Below are 21,816 nucleotides of genomic sequence, written 5' to 3' on the forward strand. Positions count from 1 at the left end.
CGCCACCCAGGGATCCCCCTGACTCCTCCTTCTCACTGGAAATTCCTTAGTGGAAAAAATAAAGGTGTTTTCTTCATCTTAGAATCTCGATTACTATCATACACAGAAGAGAGGATCGTGTTTTCCTCCAGAAGAACCTCCAGGACTTGACTATTGCTCAGTCTAGGACACTTCTGAGATCCAAATCACCTCCCTCTCTTTCCCTGCAGGGGCACCCAGGGACACTCCCTACTTTTGTCTCCTCTCTGTAGCTGCAATTACACAATCTGACTCCAGGAGGACTGGCAGGGGAATGAAATTTACTCTCTTGGAACCTCGCATAGAATGTTTATTATAGTAGTAGCAGTAGTGCTTTATCAGTCACTAATACGGTTAAATGAAGCCATGTGTACTTTATGTTTCCATCTGTTTAATTAAAACAAAAAAAATTATGTATTGGCCATAGGCCTGTGAGGCTTAGAGAAATGCACTGAGCATAGCATCTGGCAATAAGAAACATTCTGTAAGGGTTACTTATATTATTAAGATTATTATTGACATTATTATATTCATAAAATAAGCAGTTTAACCCTTTACTTTTAACATTTTATTGTCATGTGATAATATGAAAAATGACAAATACAAGGAAATTGTAAAAGTTCAAGAATCTTACAAAAGTCTACAGTAGTTCTGAGTCCACTCTCCTTCAGACACTTATTTGTAAAGTGGGGCTCACCAAAATACCTCTTTCCTTCTGAGCACTCTGTAGGGTAAGAGTATCCCCAGGATCTCTTTGGCAAAGGAGCCATTCCTTTCCTAAAAACCTGCAGGCTAGGTGATTTCCATTCTCCTGGGTCTCCATTCAGCTCACTATAGGTATTTCTTATTTTATTTAAACCTCATAACAGTCCTAGAAAGTAATTAATATACCTGTTTTCATGTGAAGAAACAGTCTCAGAGAAGTTATATAAAACTACATAAAGCTAAAGATGGACGAAAGATGTATAAAGAAGATGTGGCCTCTATATACAATGGAATATTACTCAGCCATTAGAAACGACGAACACCCACCATTTGCTTCAGTGTGGATGGAACTGGAGGGTATTATGCTGAGTGAAGTAAGTCAATTGGAGAAGGACAAACATTATACGGTATCATTCTTTCGGGGAATATAAAAAATAGTCAAAGGGATTAATGGGGGAAAGGGAGAAAATAAGTGAGAAATATCAGAGAGGGTGACAGAACATGAGAGACTCCTAACTCTGGGAAATGAACAAGGGGTAGCAAAGGGGAGGTGGGTGGGGGGATGAGGTGACTGGGTGGTGGGCACTGAGGGGGGCACTTGACGGGATGAGCACTGGGTGTTACACTATATATTAGCAAATTGAACTCCAATAAAAAAATACACAAAAAAAATAAAAATAAAGCTAAAGATGGGAAGTCATTCAAACCCTGGTCTCCCTATTCTAAAGCCCCAGAATCTCCCATTATAGAATGCTGCCTTTGGCCATCTTGGCATAGATGGACCCTCTTTGTTTTAGGGAAAATTCTTTTTTTTAAAAAAGATTTATTTATTTATTTATTCATGATAGACACAGAGAGGGGGAGAGAGAGAGAGAGAGAGAGAGAGAGAGAGAGAGAGAGAGAGAGGCAGAGACACAGGCAGAGGGAGAAGCAGGCCTCACGCCAGGAGCCCGACACAGGACTCGATCCTGGGACTCCAGGATCGCGCCCTGGGCCAAAGGCAGGTGCTAACCTGCTGAGCCACCCAGGGATCCCCTAGGGAAAATTCTAAAAGAGGCTGCTGGAATATTTTGACTAATATGTATCACTAAATAAAAATATTAGCAGTTAATATATACCGATAAGCGCTAAACACAACAGCCATCTGAGGTACATACTATCACTCTCCCCATTTTATAGATGAGGAAACTGAGACAGAAAAGACAGGCAACTTGTCTAAAGACACATGGCTCGGATATAAGCCATGGTCCGAGGCTTAGAGCCTTAACTACCACACAATACTGCTTGTGATGGATATTTTCATTTTGCCCCTCTAGATCCATTCTCTACCCTTGTGTATTTAGGCTCTGTGCCCCGGGACACTGACCTTTATGAACTACTTCAATAGGGCTCCTTGGTCTCCAAGCTTCCAGTTAGATTGAGGAAAGTGAAAAGGCACCAGGAAATGAAAAGCCATCAGGAATTGAAAGGGATGCGGAAAGTGGGGGGTGGATATTTGTTCCTCTGGCTCCGTTCCTCCAGGGCTGCAATTTGCCCATCACATGCCATCAGCTCTCATGAGCCCTGAGCTTGGTTGGTCTCCTGGGTACTGGTCCAAGCTCTCTCTTCCATTGTTGCTGGATCTTGGGGATTCAGCATCCTCTGCTGGCTGCCCTTAGCCCTGCCCACATCTTGCTAAACTATTATTCATTAAACTCTATTTTGCCCCTGTTGAGTGAGCTACCCATTTTCTGCCCAGATGACTGCTGACACCCTGCCTCTGCATGAGACGGCATCATTCTTTTATTATTCCTAGAGTAAAAATTCTGGGATGACCTCCCCTCTCCTCTTGATTTCGTAAGAAAATGATAATAAGCTCCCAGAGCATGTAGACTTTAAGCAGCTGTTGGGACAGTTTGGGTTTGGACCTGAGATTCCTAATGTCCTAGACTTTCAACTCTCTGCCACTCATTCAAAGAAAGAAGAAAGTATTTCAGTGCATTTTCAGTCCCTGATAAAATATAGTAAATTTATTTTTTTTAAGATTTATATATTTATTTTAGAGAATAGGGGCAGAGGGAGAGGGAGAAAGAGAATCCTAAGCAGGCTCCCCACCCAGGGCAGAACCCAACACAGGGCTTGATCTCAAGATCCTAAGATCATAACCTGAACTAAAACCACGAGTCAAGGCCTGACCAAGACACCATCCAGGAGCCCCAAGGATAGTAAATTTAGATCAGATGCCCAAGTCTATTATTAAGAGAAAGAGAGGACAGGGGGAAATGGGGTTTTCAGTTTTTTTACTTGAAAAAATACACATTAAAAAAACAAATGGTAATATTTTTTTCAGAGTTTTATTATGTCCTGGTAGTACTACTGAAACTTCCAAATTTGCTTAATCTTCTGTGGTTTGTGCTATTGTCTTATCAAGGAAGAAACTGAAGAACAGAGGAGGTAAATAACCCACCCATGGTCATGAATCTAATGAGTGGTAGAACTGGTTCAAACTCAGAGACACCCCCTGTCTACTTTCACCGCAATGGCAGTTAGGATCCCAAGGAACGGAGGGTATGCTCTGGTCTCCATGGTCCTCCTTGAGTGAAGTGTCTGGCTGCTTGAGTTGCTTGGGTTGCCTTCATCAGGTATTATCACCTTATACTGTCATTACATCTCCTCTCCTACCTCTAGACTCCTTAAAGACAGGGACAGCACCTTGTTGGCCTCTGCTGTCCCCATCAATTAGAGTGATGGCTAGCATCAAATACCACAAACATTCATCGAACAAATTAAGGAGCCTGAAATCTCTCATTTTACTGATAAAACTACAACCTCTTAAGAGGCTAATATCCAAAATATATAAAGAATTTATATGACTTAACACTAAAACAGTAAGTAATCTGATTAAACAATGGGCAGAGGACCAGAATAGAACATTTTCCAAAGATGACCAACAGGTACATGAATAAGTCTCAACATCACTAATCATCAGGGAAATGCAAATCAAAACCACACTGAGTTATCACTTCCTACCAGTCAGAATGGCTAGTACCCAAATGACAAGGGATAACAAGTGCTGGCAAGGATGTGGAGAAAAGGAACCCATGTGAACTGCTGGTAGGAATGCAAACTGATGCAGCCACTGTGAAAACAGTATGGAGGTTCCTCAAAAAATTAAAAATAGAAATATCATATGATATAGTAATCCCACTACTGGACCCAAAGAAAATAAAAACACTAACTCAAACAAAATATATGTATCCCTATGTTTATTGCAGCATTATTTACAATAGTCAAGATATGAAAATAACCCAGGTGTTCATCAACAGATGAATGAATAAAGACGATGTCATATATATATATACATATATATATATATATATATGAACATTACTCAGTCATTAAGAAAAAAGAATGAGATCTTGTCATTTGCAACAACATGGATGGACCTTGGGGATATAATGCTAAGTGAAATAAGTTAGCAGTTGAGCGTCTGTCTCAGACTCAGGATGTGATCCCAGGTGTGATCCAGGTTCCGGGACTGAGTCCTGCATCGGGCTCCCTGCAGGGAGCCTGCTTCTCCTTCTGCCTTTGTTTCTGCCTCTCTCTGTGTGTGTCTCTCATCAATAAATAAATAAATCTTTAAAAAAAAGATTTATTGAGAGACTTCTAAGTATCATCATTTACCTCCTTTAAAATTAGAAATTATTCCTTTATTTAATAAAACTTCTTTCTGATATAATAACACAGCCCACTATGCAGCATTACTTACAAGTGAGAAATAACACCAATCCCTACAGCTAGTATGTCCAGGTGGAAGGTTCTTTCAGAGGGGAAGGGCAATTGGAAGGGAATGTTTGTAGACAGGAATTGGGAGAGGTAAGGAGAAAGAATAAGGAAACTCAGAACAAGTATATTATCCAATTAGCAATGGATCTTTTGTGTTAGCTTCTTTGATATAAGAATATAACATCTGGGGGAATCCCTGGGTGGCTCAGCGGTTTAGCGCCTGCCTTTGGCCCAGGGCACGATCCTGGAGTCCAGGGATGGAGTCCCACATGGGGCTCCCGGCATGGAGCCTGCTTCTCCCTCCTCCTGTGTCTCTGCCTCTCTCTCTCTCTCTCTCTCTCTCTCTCTCTCTCTAATAAATAAATAAATCTTAAAAAAAAAAGAATATAACATCTGTGGGTAACTTTAAGATTTCAAAGTTGGACTTTTCTTATACCTAAGAAGTATTAACTAGATCCATTGACAATAACTCAGTTTACAAAGAAATGGAGGAGTAAAGTTTTTAGTTCCTTTTCCAACTTCAAAGATGAATTGTTTAAGTACATTCTTGAGATTGTCTTAACTTGTATTTCCAAAATGTAATACCATACGATGATTTACAGACCACCGATGCCTGGCCAAATAATTTCTTCACTTTTTTTATGTTAAATAAAGATGAAAGATACCGTACTTAATTATTATTTAAAAAAAAAAAACAGGAAGAAAGGGGAAACTTCAAGTTATCTCAAGAGAGTTGATATAAAATATACCCTACTAGGAAACTGATGAACTAGGTTAAGAGGACACAGTGTATGTAATACTCCACAATTTCCTTTAGAAATGGATGTAAAATCACTCGAGTAAAATGAAAGGACTCAGAACACGTATGGCTTCCCTGCACTTCTCACATCTGTTAAATGTGTAACTATCACTATACCATCTGTTTTTCCTAGAGGTTATGTTTATATAAAAGGGAAATTTTGAGCAGTGAGAAAAAAAATGGCCAAATTATATGCTAAAGATTTTGCAAATCCAATTTTAACATTGTCTCTCTAGTTTTTGTTAACAAAATCTTCCACTGTCGTAGCTTTTTTTAGGGGAAACATTGGCTTATACAGTTTCCAGTACCCCCCTAACAATATATTTTCTCACACAGGAAACAAGAAAACCATCTCTCCAGCCTTTTCCCATTTGGGTAAATTTATTTCCCAGCAACAGCTAGCCATCTGGTTTCTAACAAACATAGTGGCACATTTTCTTCACTTTGAAAGCAAAATAACATTACGAGGATTATAAAAATACTAGTTAACATTTATTGGGCACTTACCCTGTACTGGACCTCATCTGAAACCTGCATTATCTCATTTAATCTTCTAACGACTTTCCAAAATGGATAGTTCTATTATCTCCATGTTACAAATTAGGAAACTGGAGCTAACAGAGACCATGTCACAAAGGAATTCTTATCAGTTAGAATGCATTTATCTTTAGGTAACTAAATGCTCAACTCTAATTGGCATAAGCAAAAACATCATTTCCTTACATCTGGAGGTTTAGCAGTAGGATGTGATTTGAGTGTGGATTTAATCCAAATCCCCCTTATTTTTGTTTAATCCTCAGAACTGTATGAAGATGCCTGCATCAGGTCTGGGATTCACATCAGTATAGGATAATATCTAGAAGACAACTCTTCCAAGATGCCCCTAGCTAAACTCCTCTTGAGTCTTAGTGGTCCAAAGTACATGAGATGACCTTTCTTGAACTGACTGGTGAAGGAGTTGGAATTGCCATGATTGATAACTAAATTAAAGCTCATTCCTATTGGTATTGAACTCCAATTAATAAAAATGGACAATTTTAGGAATGCTTCTCTCTAGTCCTATTCTGCCTAAGTTAAATTTCAAGGTTAAAATATATCAGTAGGTTAAATTTCTGTTCGAATTTTTGTAAACTGTTCTTGTAAATTATTTGGTAATTGTCATACTTGTTAAAAAATTATTAGGACTATGGGAATGCCTGGGTGGCACAGTCTATTAAGTGTCCAGTTCTTGGTTTCAGCTCCAGTCATGATCTCATAGCCACGAAACAGCCTAGTATGGGGCTCTGTGTTCAGTGCGGATTCTGCTTGAGACTCTCTCTGCTCTTCCCCATACCCCCGGAGCTCTCTCCTTCTCTCTCTAAAATAAATAAAATCTTTTAAAAAAGTATTAGGACTATAAAAATTATGCATCACGTCATTTATTTAAAAACTAAAGTGTGGGGTGCCTGGGTGGTTCAGTCAGTTAAGTATTTGACTTTGGCCTGGGGTCATGATCTCAGGGGCCTGGGATGGAGACTTACATAGGGCTCCTCACTAAATGGGGAGTCTGTTTGTCTCTCTTCCTCTTCCCTTACCCTACTCAGGCTTTCTCTCCCCCTCTCTCTCTCTCAAATAAATAAAAGAAATCTTAAAAAAAAAAAAAAAAAACTAGGGTGTGTACCTTTGTAGGGCTTATTTTCTCCATTTAAAACAACAGTATTTTTTTTTTGACAACAGTATTTTCAATATTGTGTAAGTCAATTTTCCCTGGGTATGTGGATATAAATGGGATTACATTTATGAGACTCACCATATTATTTTCTAGCTCTAGGGCCCAACTCCTAATTCCTATGATTCTCCCTAAAAGCTCATCCAGTTTGTTTTGGGAAGTTCTAAGTTGTGCCTGACTGCATAGAGGTTTGAACAACTGTTCTTTCAAATGCCCCAGGTGCAAGCCCTGTCTCTTCCTACCTCTTCTCTTTTCTGGTGCCTTCTGCCAGAAACCATCCATGTCTACAGGGCATGGCATCTTTTTCCCCATCTCTCTGCACTCAACACCTCTGTCACTTTTAATCCAGAACCTCACAACACCCTAAGCAGGTGCTTGTTCTCACCGATGCAAGAGAAAATGATGCTCCTCCTCACTTATACCCTACTTTGGGCTGACAATATTGACTGTACCCCAGAATCTTACACCGTTCTAAATTAAAAACAACTTTTGGAGGAAAGCTTTTCCTTCATTCGGGTCAAACACAGCCTTATGAGATGGGACAAGAGATCCAGTTCCCGAGAAAGTTATCACTCTTCCCCAGTGCTTTTCTTCCCAGATTCCCAAATTGTCATGCAAATGTCTATGCAAATAACCTCTAAAGGTTTCCCCTGTAGCTGTCAGACCTTGCCAAGGCCTTTCTGAATCTCTTTGATGGACACAATATGAACTCAAGGCATAACCCCCTTAGGACCATTTCTTCAACAAAAACATTTATACACTAAAATGACCTTCCAAGTTTGTATATCATGTTAATAAAAATATTTTTACTAGATATTATTCTAGAAATTTGCAACTTCCTTTGAGTTCCACCATGATATAATAATAAGAGGACTCACTGAACCACTTCATTCAAGACACAAAGGAGTCGGTCATAAAATTAATAGAACTCTTCTATAGATACAATAACCACGTCAATCAAATGTGAATTAGGCCCACAGAAGACCTACTCTTTGTACTGGCATGTTCCTAGAAACTTAAGTGGAAGCCAAATAAGTAAACAAATAAAATGTTATTATCACAATGAGGCCACAAGAAAGTACCAAAAAAGGAGAAAAAATTGTGACAGAATGACTTCAACACTTCTTTAGAAAATATCAAGATTTTCTTGTATATAAGTTATCAATTTTATTAACATGGAAGTTTTTAGTTAACTATATACAGTTTTTTACTCTTAAAGATCAAACATCATTAGAATTTTGCTCAATAACTTTTTCATATTCTACTTCAGTGAACCATCACACTTTGTTACCAGCTATCCAAAAGTTGTTCATTAGAAATACAAATTGACCTTCCTAAACAACAAGAACTACAAAAATGTTCAATCCCTACTGAATGAATTTTAAATACATTTATGCTTAAATCTAAATAACATTTCAGTATAGAATAAGATAGTCTAGAAACTAATACTATACAAATCTATGCTTCCTCACATTGGTTTCATGCCTTTATTGACCTATGGACTAGGAAAAAACAAGAAACAAAACTCTTTACAAACCATTTTGAAATCAAATCTGTCACAATTAGGTTGGCCTAATTTTGGTAAAGTAGTTAGTAATTAGGTAGACCGACTTTATTAAACTGACCTCATTAACTTGTTTTTTGTCCAGATGGAACACTTGACCAGAACTTGTAGAGGCAATTTCTTCATAGACTTTATATCCAATATGGCCCCTGTCATCACAATCTCCAGTGAGCACAAATACCACCTATGATTTTTTTTTAAAAAAAGAAGACAGTTTAAAGGGTTTTCAGAAATCAATATGTATTTACTGAGTACCTATTAGGTGTTAACATGCTACTAGTAAAGTGGAATAACTACATTATTATATATATAATAATATTTAATTATATACAATAAAATCATACATCTATAATATATATACATATATAAATATAATACCATACATACACATAATATGTCTATATTTCTCCCTATATCCATGCACTTTGCAAAAGATTTTGAAGTCCCTCTTACTTGAGAGGTGGAGCTTAATCTATCATCTTCAAATTAAAGTTTGGACATGTGATTTCCTTTGGCCAGCAGCCCAAGGCAAAGGGACATTCTATCAGTTCTGAGCCTACATGCAAGAGGCCTTGTGTATTTCCACTTGATCTCTAGTGCCTCTTCCTTGGCTATAAGAAGAACATGCCTAAAATAGCCTACTAGTCCCAAAAAAGGGTGAAAAACCTGTGAGGCAGGGTCAAGTTACCCTAGAGATCAGCCTAGGTAAGTCAAACCCAAACTTTCTCCAGACACACAAATTAGCAAGTATCATCTAGTTCTAAAGAGCCATGCAACCATGTGAGAAATAAATGTTTACTGTTTTAAGCCATTGAGAGGTAGGACTATTTGTTATACAGCTATAGCTAACTGACACAATAAGTCACTGGCTCAGACAAGATTCTACATAGGAGGTGATATTTGAGACACAGGTCTTTTTTGTTAGGTCTATGTTTTTGTTAAAAAGATAATATGGTAAGAAGAACTTTCATTAATCCCCAATCATTTCCTTTCTGTATTAAAAACAAAATATTAATATGTACAAATATTACATATCAATTTAATATGTGTAAATTAAACAACACATACATATTGGAGTACATACCTACAGATCAATAGTTGTAATTGTTGACATCTGCCACACAAAGAATAGTCAAAGAGAAGAGGCAACCTCTCACATGCCACATAGGCATACCTTGTTTTATTGCACTTTGCTCTATTGTGCTTCACAGACACTTTATTTTTTACAAACTGGAGGTTTGTGGCAACCCTGCATCAAGCAAATCTATCTGCACCATTTTCCCAACAGCATTTGCTCATTTCATGTCTCTATGTCACAGTTTGGTAATTTTTGCATTATTTCAAACTTTTTCATTATTAAGTATATATGCTATGGTGATTTGTGATCAGTATGACTTATTGAAAGCTCAGATGACGGTTAGCATTGTGTAGCAATAAACTGTTTTTAATTAAGTTATATACATTGGTTTTTAAAGACATGATAATACTTCACAGTTAAGAGACTATAGTATGGTATAAACATAAATGTATACTGAGAAACCAAAAATTACTTGACTTTATTGTGGTATCTGCTTTATTGTGGTGGTCAGAACTGAACTCACAATATCTCCAAGGTATGCCTGAATTCCTTCCAGCTATATTCATATAGAAAATCTGGGGGCTGACTTCTACTCACTTGTGACTGTTTCTGTTGGATAAGCTGGAGCACCTCATGAGTGAGCCGATAATCCTTGGACCGTGCATCAGTGAAAACATAGATGAAAGAGCCAGGAAGAGAAATTTCCAAGGCAATTTTTATAGCTCCAATACTCATTTCTGGACAATCACCACCACCCTGTTGAGGAGCAGAGAAAAAAATGCAATTATTTCATCAACAAAAAAGAAAGGAATATTTTAGTTGTGACAAGTTGCTTTAGAAGCTCTAGAACGAAACAAGTTTTCTTCACATTTATTTTCCATCAGTTTGCCAGTGGATTAGTCACTTTGGTTACCAGGAGATGGAAAATACATAAAGTGATGTGTGGATAGAAAAACCTGTGTTTATGGATAAATTATAAATTCACCCAAATACACAAAATAATAGAAATTGTTATATACTTTTTTCCTAATTAAATGTGGATTCACTCTCCCATTCCCTTACATGACTATTTCATACATACCTCTTTTCTTATACGTTATTTGATGACCTTGTTTTTACTGTACTGAGAAGACAGCAGCAATCAAAAGAGAACTTCCATGAACTCCCACCACAATATCTATTAACCTAGCTACATGCCCTGCCTTTACAGTGAAGGAATCATTTGGGCATAGCTAAGGCTAACTACTCACATGTGCCTAATCAAAAAATGGCTCCTGTGGCTTTCCCTCCCTCTACTCCGTTGCCAAACATTCTTCCTTAACTGGATCATTCGTACCAACAAACATTTTCTCCCATACCTCAAGCTTTTGCTCAAATGTTACCTATCAGAGAAAACTTCTATGACATTTCATATAAAATGCACACTCTTTGTCATTCTTTTCATTCTGCCTCATTTGACCTACTAACACATGATGTTTGTGTTTTATTTCCTACTTGAATAGGCTCACCATATTTTCCTAAACAAAAATAGTCCTCACCCTAGAAAGAATTCTTGTCACATTTATTTCATTTAAAATTTATAGATAAAACTGTAAGTATGTTTTATTTATAGTTTTATATATTTTAAATTTAGGATTATATCCAATGTTCTTCAAAATCACAGGTTTTAATGATAGCATAATATTCTATTTGTATCCCGTAATTTAGTTAACCATTTCTCTACTATTGATTAATGCTCTTTCAAATTTTCCTTTGTTGTAAATATATAAATACAAATCTATTTTATAGACATATATAATATATAATATATAGTGTTATATAAAACATATATATATATATATATATATATATATATATATATAATGTTTATTTCCTTAGTATAGATGTCAATAACCATAGGGCCAAGGGAATGGACTTTCAACCAATATGTTTTGAGCAATCAATAACTACTAAACACCCTGCTAGGATTTAGATACACAAAGATGAATAATAAGCTAAAGTATCTTGTCCTTAAGGAACTCATGGTCTAGAAAAAAACAATCAAATAAAAAGCAAGAGAGCTTGCATTTATAGGGGAGGCCTTATGGTTCTATAGTCCACCAGAATTCAGTAAGAGCTCTTTCTCAAAAAGAGAAAAAGATAAGGTTTTTTTCTTTAAACTCTGGAGATTCTACTTGATTCTCCCACTGGGGCTTTCCCCAGGCTTCAAACAGTCTCAGATTGTGATAGAATATCCTGAGCACCATAGATCTGATCAGGGTCAAAAGAGCCAGGCATTTGAACTGTTTACACTGCAGTTTGGACAAACTGGAGAATATTTTCTTGCTTTGGATCCCACTCAAAACTTACAGGTTGGGAGCACCATTTATTAAATGAGTTGGAACAGAACTCCAATTGTTATGAAGTGCTTCTTAAATTGAGACATTCATGAAATACTATGTCATTTTCTTAATGCTAGGGGACTGAACATTGTAGTAACCTGATCTTCATCTGAGAAGAAGTCAGCTGCAGACTCCCAGGAATTTTACTCAGTTAACAGTCCTTCCTATTTTTGCAGAACTTATCACCTATCTCCACCATAACTTACGTGTGTGTTCATGACATTTAATTTAGTAGATAATACTGTTCTCAAAAACTTGTATACTTCTATCTTCAAACTGTGTTTACCTTCGAAATTCTAAGTTTACATTTCTAAAAAAGATTTATTTACTTATTTATTTATTTATTTATTTATTTATTTATTTATTTGAGAGAGAAAGAGAGAGTATGTGTATGTAAGAGAGTGAGGGGAAGGGCAGAGGGAGAGAATCCTCAAGTAGACTCCCTGCCAAGTGCAGAACCCTATTTAGGGCTCGAGTTAACAACCCATGAGATCATAGCCTGAGCCAAAACCAAGAGCCAGATGCCCAACCAACTGAGCCACCCAATTTTTTTTGGGACCCCCAAGTTTATATTTTCAATAGTTTGTTAAACATATACTCTTAGGGCAGCCCGGTTGGCTCGGCAGTTTAGTGCCAACTTCAGCCAGGGCGTGATCTCTGGAGACCTGGGATGGAGTCCCACGTCGGGCTCCCTGCATGGAGACTGCTTCTCCCTCTGCCTGTGTCTCTGCCAATCTCTCTCTCTCTCTCTCTCTCTCTCTCTCTCTCTCTCTCGTGAATAAATAAATAAAATCTTTAAAAAAAAAATCTACTCCTATTGGCATCCCTGGGTGGCTCAGCAGTTTAGCGCCTGCCTTTGGCCCAGGGCGTGATCCTGGAGTCCCGGGATCGAGTCCCACGTTGGGCTCCCGGCATGGAGCCTGCTTCTCCCTCCTCCTGTGTCTCTGCCTCTCTGTCTCTCTATGTCTATCATAAATAAATAAATAAATCTTTTAAAAAAATCTACTCCCAGATGTTCTATAGGTCTCCACAATTCCATGGTTTTAAAGTAGAACTCATTAGATTTTCCCCAACCATATCTTCCTTATTTTTGTTAATCAAATTACCTGCCTCCATAATCAGGTTCAAAATAGAAGTCATTTTGATTTCTTCCTTCATCTAATCAGTAGTCAAACCATATTTCTCTACTTCCATCATAAATCAGTCTCCTCCCTTCCTCCTTACTTCCTATAATTCACTCTTATCATTGATTTTGTTCAGAGTATAGTCTCCAATCTAACCTTCTGCTCTGCCTACCACCAAACTTTATTTTTCCTGAAGTAAAGAGCTATCTAGATCATGCTCTTACCTAAAATCTTTCACTACTTGTGTTGAATCAAATTTTCTAATTTCCTATCTCCTACTGCTCCCCCACCATAACTTGCTTCCTTTAAGCTAAGACTATTTCCTGTTCTTTGAATATGCCCTTTCTTTACACTGTAATGTCTTTAGTATTTTCATTTATCTTTCTACTACTCCATTTCCACCATCAACACTCCTCATCAATATATGCATGGCTAAATTCTCCCCATTTGCTATAAGCTGTAACTGTACTTTGCCAAGTCTTTTAAGTCCTGAGTTCATAGTATTTGCTGTCATATAGTAATTGCTGAGTAAACATTTGACAAATTGAACTATTTTCCTTCTAAGGTTGAGATGATATGCCTTTCCCTCTCTAAAATTTTCTCTTTTTTCCCCATCAAATATAATTCATTCTTCAGATTTACTCTAGTATGCTTTACACTTCAGTGATATACCATGTTTTCCTCTGCATAATAGTTATTTGGGGGGATTATTGTGTGCTCAAAATGTCCTTGCTTAAGCATTTGTGTACTAGGAATGGGGGAAATAGCTACTGGGAATGTTAATAGCTTTAATATGTTGCATATATTTAATGTATTGCATGGGAATAATTTTTACTTGAAGTCAACTTCAAGTAAATGTAATGAATATTCTGGACTGCTCAAAAAACTAAATTCCTATTGTATTTTCAGAAGCTTAAACAGAAACATTCCCCATCTGTGCTTGACATCATGCACATGAATGTGAATCACAATATAAAATTTACCCATTCCACAAGCATTTGTTGAATGACCAAGTACACAATACAGCTAGCTCTGTGGTAGAATGGTCCTAAGGAGAGATTAATTGCCTCTTGCTAATTGTCACCTAATATCAAGAGGCTAGGAGAAGTCTTCTATGGGTCAAAAATCATAACAGCTAAGAAACCTCCAGGGATATACGCTAGGAATGACAAAAATGATAAGCCTTGTCCAGATAGTAAAGGGCAGTCTTTGAGCCACTTGACTTGTGTGCAAATTTACTCTATTAATCAGAAACAACTCTTCTCTTTCCAAAATAGTACAATATCTTTACATTATTACCTTTTTGCTTAGCTAGATTAGTGGATAACTGAAAATTAAATAATGTTAACTTGTAATTTATATCTTAGTGAAACTATTTATCTATCTCATGTGGATGCATGGTCTTGAAAATAAAAACGTTTTTTCCCCAAAAGAAGTATAATGTTATATCCTTATAAGAGCTCACTTGAGTTTGAATTTCTAATCATTTTAAATCATAAATAATCATTAAAATGATCTAGAATACATTTGATATGTGCTATCTAATACAATGGCCACAAACAAGCCTTGAGTGGTTACTGAGCATTTGAAATACAGCTAGGGAAACTAAGGAACCAAATATTTTATTTTACTTTAATTAATTAAAATGTAAATTGAAAAACTAAAGAATTTTTCTAATTTTTCATATTGATGACATGTTGATAATATTTTTGATATAACTGAGTTTAAAATTTTATTAAAATTAAACTGTTTTTAAAAATTACATATGCAGTTCACATCATATTTTTGTCAGACAGCACTGCTTTAGAATGGTTTAGTTATGTAGGCTTCATTCTAGACTATTATTTGTAAGACTGCTGCTTTGATCTAAAAGTTTTCCATGAACTTTGCTTGCTGGCAGAAGTTATTAAAAACAAAATTCAAATTTTTTAATTTACTAAGGATCAGGAATCAAATGACAACCTACTCTAAAAGTTCATTAAGTTTTTCCATATATATATATGAAACTTGTCCTACAGATTTGCTAATAGTGTTTCTCAAATAACTAACTGATCATCTGAATCTTAAACTCAGTTTTGGCAGAAGAGGACTAAAGAGAATTATTGTCAAAATGTCCATGTTTATAAATAAACCTCACAAAGTCAGATATTTTAGGTTGATCTGTGTCAAACTCATGCACAGATTTTTAAATTGGAGAAAATGGGACTGTAACTGAAACGCTAAAAACAAACTATTTTACATTAGTTCCAAACTTAAAAAAACAGTAGTCCTTTAAAAAAAAATCTTAACATTTTATGTTTTGACTTGAATACCAAATGGGAAAAAAAAGTAAAATAATATTTCATAAAACATCTTTAATGGAGAAATTTATTTTTTTAAAGATTTTATTTATTTATTCATGAGAGAGACAGAGAGAGAGAGAGGCAGAGACACAGGCAGAGGGAGAAGCAGGCTCCATGCAGGGAGCCCGATGTGGGACTCGATCCCAGGTCTCCAGGATCAGGCCCTGGGCTGAAGGCAGGGGCTAAACCGCTGAGCCACCTGGGCTGCCCAATGGAGAAATTTAGAACTGATGAATGTAAATCTGTGAAAAGCCTCATTAATTTAATTGACCCTTTTATTGGTAATATTACACTCTACTTCTAATAGCTCAGTGGATACCTCCTCTAAGCCAAGCACTAAGACAGTATTATCACATCCACTATATTATTACACACTTTACATTAACTGATGAGGTAGGTATCATTTTTAGCACATTACATTGCCACGCACTAAATTTTGAAAACCCCTTTCCTAGGGTCACATAACCACTAAGTGAAAGAACAGAGATTGGAACTCAATTCTCTCTGGCCTGAGACTTTGTACAAACTCCAGAGAGGCATTTTACAACCTTCATCAACTCTGTGACCACAAGCAAGTAGCCTGTCAGAGGAAAAAAAGGTTCTCATTCTCCACATACCCACCGAATATTTTTCATTCTTCTATTGTAGCATTTGTTGAGTTGTGTTATAATTTATCTGTTTCTTCCCACTTGATCTTTGTTCCTTGAGGAACTCAGTTAGTGTTCCATTGTGGTTTGATTAATGAAGGGATAAATGAATGAATAGTGAGTAAATAGTAGTAAATGAATAAATAATGAGATTGTGCAAAAGCAATCTTTTTTTTTTTCTTTTTTGAAAAGTTAAAAATTCCTTTTTATTCCCGGTACCACTATCACAATTTACAGGGCAATATACCTGATGTAATGAAAAGAAAAAGAAAAGGCTACAACAGATAAAAGACCTCAGGAATGTACATCTAACTGACACTACATTGCATTAAGCAATACCTGCACTTTTTGCAAACTGTGGCTATGACAGTCCTGAACAAGAAGGGTTTCCTGTTTAAGCTGCAGTAACTTTTCTGACTATGGATCATCGTTCCTCCTGTGGCAGATTTTTACAGTTCCTCTAATGCATTTGGGACAACTGTCTCAAAGTAACCTGCAGCTTTCCTGACGACTCCTTACTCTCTCTCCTGCTAGCAAAAGCAATCTTGACACAGCCTAAGCAAGCTTTCTGTGTTCAGCCTGGGCTTTACCCAAGCCTAGCCCATCTCCTTTCAAGTAATAATTCCAGAGCTAAAAGTTCAAATGCCTATATAAGTATATTCTTAGTGGTATATAAAACTAACTCCTCCTGTCATATCTCTGTATCTTTCTCTGTCTCTTTGTCTCTTGGCCTCCCTCTCTCTCAATCCTGGAATGATGTCAGGTTGAATATTTAACAAAAGAAAACAAACATGCTTATGTAAACGTATCTCCTAAAACCACATAAACCTACACACATACACAAAAATGTAAAGTGAGAAGAGCCTGACTTAATTTTGTGTTTTTACTTGAACTGTGAAATATAGCTTATCTATATTAGTAGGCATATTCTTGCTCGGTATGTTGGTATTCACTTATCTTTATCATTCTACCGATGGTTACAATTTACTAAGCTGCCAAATATACTTCAGATTGAAAAAAAAATGTGTACTGGAAAAACAGAAGCATGTGAACTTTTACAGAAATGTCGCTCCTGGAATTAAAGAAAAAAAAAACTGTAACTTCAGAGTTAGTGATAATTGTGTTTAAAAATTAAATTCCTGAAAAGCAAGATAAAATAAGAATGAAAAGAAATCTTATCAGCCCAGGGAGTAATAAAACAGAGACTATCATGCTGTCTTTTCTAAATACAAGACAATGTGGGAGTGGCACTGAAATAAACCGAACCTTTAAACCCTGAGAGGAGTTGGAGAAAAATGAGGTCCCTATCCAAAACCTAATGGGAAAATGCCCATCAAACAAGGGGTCAGAGTACTAGGAAGCTAATCTCAGAGCAGGCTCTCACCCATGCTTTATTATTTCTCTTCTAGTCAACTCATCAATTCTTCTAGTCTCAGCATCCATTTTCACTGAACTAGTGTTTATACTAGTTACCCAGATAAGCCTAACTCTAAGCAATGAAAAAAAAAAAGAAACTTTCTTGGCAGGTTCATGCCTAAGTCCAAAATAAGTATTAGTGACCTTATAACACTTACCTTTATTCTAACCTAACCTACTATGCCTTGTTTTAAAGTCAGACCATATTTTTCTTCATGTGGAACACGCACTGCTCGAAGTGTCTTATTTGTGTCATTTACCCTTTACCTGTAAAATTTAGGAATGAAACTCAGTCTTAAGCTGAACCAAAGTTTATAACCCTCAGTTCTCTTCCTTAAAAAACACAGTTGTGTGATTCTATGACAAAGAAAACAGAAGGTACATATGGAAACCATTACATTGCATTCAACCTAAAACAAAGTTGCATGCAAGCAAGTATAAAATAAATCAAAATGACTATCAAGTCCTAATGTATTAAGTGACATTTGGTCTTCATCACTTACAGAAAACACAGCAGGGATATACTGAGATAACCAGAGTATATCAGAGCCCAAACTTCAAATCTCTATAATCACAAGATGTTACAGTCCAGGCAGTCCACCATACTGCCCTTTACTAGTTTGGAGAAGATGGAATCCAAATCAAGGCATCACAAAACAGGGATCCCTGGGTGGCGCAGTGGTTTAGCGCCTGCCTTTGGCCCAGGGCGCGATCCTGGAGACCTGGGATCGAATCCCACGTTGGGCTCCCGGTGCATGGAGCCTGCTTCTCCCTCTGCCTATGTCTCTGCCTCTCTCTCTCTCTCTCTCTCTCTCTCTCTGTGACTATCATAAATAAATTTAAAAAAAGGCATCACAAAACAGTAGACCTTGCTTTCAGACTAACTGCATTAACAGTTAACAATTACAACCATTTCCAGGCTTTCAGGTTATCACCTGTCAGTAGTGAGGATCTAACTCTTCAACAACTGATCTTTCAATTTTTTGGAACTTCTTTCATGTTGGTCTTAGGGGGAGATTCAGTCACTTCAATTTAAATAATCGTAAAGGATATACAACGTACCAGCCACTCAATATTGTGATTAATAAATCAGAAGGTGATATATGCCTTCATACTACCTAGAGAATTATTTCCTTTGTCCTTCAAGGATTCTATATCTTTTTATAGTGACCTTTTCTTTTCCCACCAAATTAAGACACTGCCCTGGTCCCTGGTTGGGATTCCTGATTTCTCCTAATATATGGCTCCCTTGTTTGCTCAAAGAGAATGAGCCAGAAGAGGGCAGGGTTGTGAGCCTAAGGAGGCCCTTGCAACCATTCATCATCTGCTTATTCCAGGATTAGGCAGGCTTTATTTCTCCTTGTTTTCCTTGGGCTGTGACCCTTCTTCTGTCTTTCCTTAATACTCCTCAGACACAGCCTGCCCACTAAAATCTCTGTCTTCTTTCTACTCTAACAGTCACATATGGATTTTATATTTGGTATTATCTTTGTTACGGGGTAGTTGAGATCATAATTTTGTGATTGTGTAATGTGTGTTTTATGGGTTAAAAACGTTATTTATACTGCTTATGTAATTTTAGGCCTTGGCAAAAAAAAATGATCAACACAATGCATTTTTAATAATAAAATCATTGTAATTTATGAACATTATAATTCATATAGGTAAGTTGGAGATAGACAAGTTGTATGGGTTGTTTAAGAGCTAATAGTCATTAAACAAAACTGATGAACTAAGATCTAGATCATTTCACAGGAGGAGACTCATATATATATAAACAGACTAGATAAATGAGGATTTTCAAAAATCAACATGAATCTAGAAGGATGGAAACATGGTTTAAAGTTTATAAGAGGAAATCTGACAGAGTGAGCTGATGACTGCACCTGAATTCAATAATATGCTATGACTGCCAAAGAAAGCCCATATCAGCCTTGAACACCAACACAGGCTTTAGGACATCACTCTGGAGGAGGGCCCCATGTATTATCTGGTGATGAAGACCAGTACTATTAAATTCCTAACTGGGGTTAGTTCATTTCTGAGGTATTGATAGGTTTCTGGAAGGGATTCAGACATCTGATGGAATAACTGGACAAATAACAGTCAAAGTGAATACCAATACCAAGACTCCACAATTCTTCCTGACACTTTTTCAAGGCCTAAGAATAAAGACAGCTTTTTGAGAACTGCTGCTAATCAACTGCGATGGAGAAGAAACTCTTAATTTTCTGTACATTCATTTTGTTCAATGTGAGACTGATAGTTTTCTCTAGGAATCCTGGCTTTAGACCAAGAATCATTCTCCCAATGTAAACATTTTAACCTCCATCCTTACCATCACCTAAAAACTGACAAAATTAGATGCAGTACTTATTACAGGGAATAAAATAATCTTGTGGTTGGGTAAGTAGTATGTACAGTGTCAATCCAGGCATCATGGGTGAGTGAATTCCTCTTCTTAAATGTTATTCTGTGATATGTAACTGTAATATTTACTCTGCAATGAATCATGTGTTTACCCTTTGGAACATTCCCACACATGCACATTTTGAAAAGAAAATCAAGACTTTTATCATTATAATCCATACCTACCTCATTCTGCCTAATATTCTGCTTTGAAAAAGTAATCCAGTAGTCAGTGTACTCTTCTATACTCTCTGTCCTTTGAAGTGCACATAAAAGATGGCTAAGAAATCATTTTGCTTTTTGCTCTGGATAGATTACTTGGGTGGATAGCTAGAAAAGAGCCAAGCATTACCCAAAAAAAAAAAAAAAAAAAAGAAAGAGCCAATCATTTCCACTCAGGCCCCTCCATTCTCTTTTCTTTCTGAGGATTTAGGATATTATTTGTCCCTCAGAGAATTCATATGGTCTAGAAGAAAACTCTAACAGCCCTCCATTCTCTTTTCTTTCTGAGGATTTAGGATATTATTTGTCCCTCAGAGAATTCATATGGTCTAGAAGAAAACTCTAACAGCAAATGAAAGTTTTAATAGGTGTTTGATTCAAACTCCAAAAACTTTCAACTCTACCAACAAAAATAATCAAAACAGGAAACAACAAATGTTGGCTAGGATGTGGAGAAAGGGGAACCCTCTTGCACCGTTGGTGGGAATGCAAACTGGTACAGGCACTCTGGAAAACAGTGTGCAGTTTCCTCAAGAAATTAAAAATAGAGCTAACCATGACCCAGCAATTGCACTACTGGGCATTTACCCCAAAGATACAGATGTAGTGGAACGATGGGACACCTGCACCCCATTGCTGCACTTCATAGCAGCAATGTCCACAATAAACAAACTGTGGAAGGAGCGATGATGTCCTTCAACAGATGAATGGATAAAGATGTGATACACACACACACACACACACACACACACACGCACACAGTGGAATATTACTCAGCCAACAGAAAGGATAAATACCTACCATTTACATTGACATGGATGGAACCAGAGGGTATTATGCTGAGTGAAATAAGTCAATTGGGGAAAAACAATTGTCATATGGTTTCACTCATATGTGGAATAAAAGAAATAGTGAAAGGACCATAAGGGAAGAGGGGAAACTGAGTGGTGAAAAATTTGAGAGGAAAACAAACCATGAGCAACTCCTAACTCTGGGAAACAAAGAATTGCAGAAGGGGAGGTTGGTGGGGGGCTGGGATAAGTGGATGATGGGCATTAAGGAGGCTACATGATGAGATGAGCACTGGGTGTTATACTATATGTTAGCAAATTGAATTTAAATAAAATTTAAAAAAATAAAGTACTGCCTTCTATAAAAAATGAATCAAAACATCATCTACAAATACAACTAGAGTATGAATACTATCTTTCAATCCCTTAAAGAGCATCTTGTCCATGTGTCTCTCCAACGTGTCTGTGAGGTCATACTTATATTTTAAGCTTAACACAGTAAGTAGTGAGAAGATATACTGAGCAATAAGAACAATTTTTATTTGTAATTAATTTTTTCATTTGCTACTCAGTAATTTTAGGTGAGCCAACTACTCAAAGTGATGAGAGGTAGTAGTAAAAGCCAAAATTTTCAAGAAATAAATTCATTTCATTGAGGATGAGACCAGCCCTAGACCTACATCTGTCTTTTTCTATACCCCTAACTTTAAAATAAAATACAAAGGCAAATTCTACAAATGAAATGTCAATTTGATTAGATTAATTAGGTTTCTTAAATGAGTATCTAGAAGGAAAATAGAGTGACAAAGAACACTGGCTTTGGCATTAAAAACCTCCAGTTTTGAGA

The 21,816-nt window shown here is 36.7% G+C and overlaps 1 protein-coding gene across 4 annotated transcripts in view; it reads right to left on the minus strand.

Annotated features, from left to right (window-relative positions):
• HMCN1 (hemicentin 1) overlaps nucleotides 1-21,816 on the minus strand; it is a 454,683-nt gene that overhangs the window by 320,251 nt on the left and 112,616 nt on the right. For all 4 annotated transcript variants that reach the window (XM_055319154.1, XM_055319153.1, XM_055319155.1 and 1 more), the window contains exons 3-4: nucleotides 10,235-10,393; nucleotides 8,621-8,743 (exon numbers count right to left, since the gene is read on the minus strand). In XM_055319154.1, the coding sequence (XP_055175129.1) occupies nucleotides 8,621-8,743; nucleotides 10,235-10,393 (282 nt within the window). The remainder of the gene's footprint in view (nucleotides 1-8,620; nucleotides 8,744-10,234; nucleotides 10,394-21,816) is intronic.

Source organism: Nyctereutes procyonoides, unplaced genomic scaffold (assembly GCF_905146905.1).
Source record: "Nyctereutes procyonoides isolate TBG_1078 unplaced genomic scaffold, NYPRO_anot_genome, whole genome shotgun sequence".
NCBI classification, from domain to species: domain Eukaryota; kingdom Metazoa; phylum Chordata; class Mammalia; order Carnivora; family Canidae; genus Nyctereutes; species Nyctereutes procyonoides.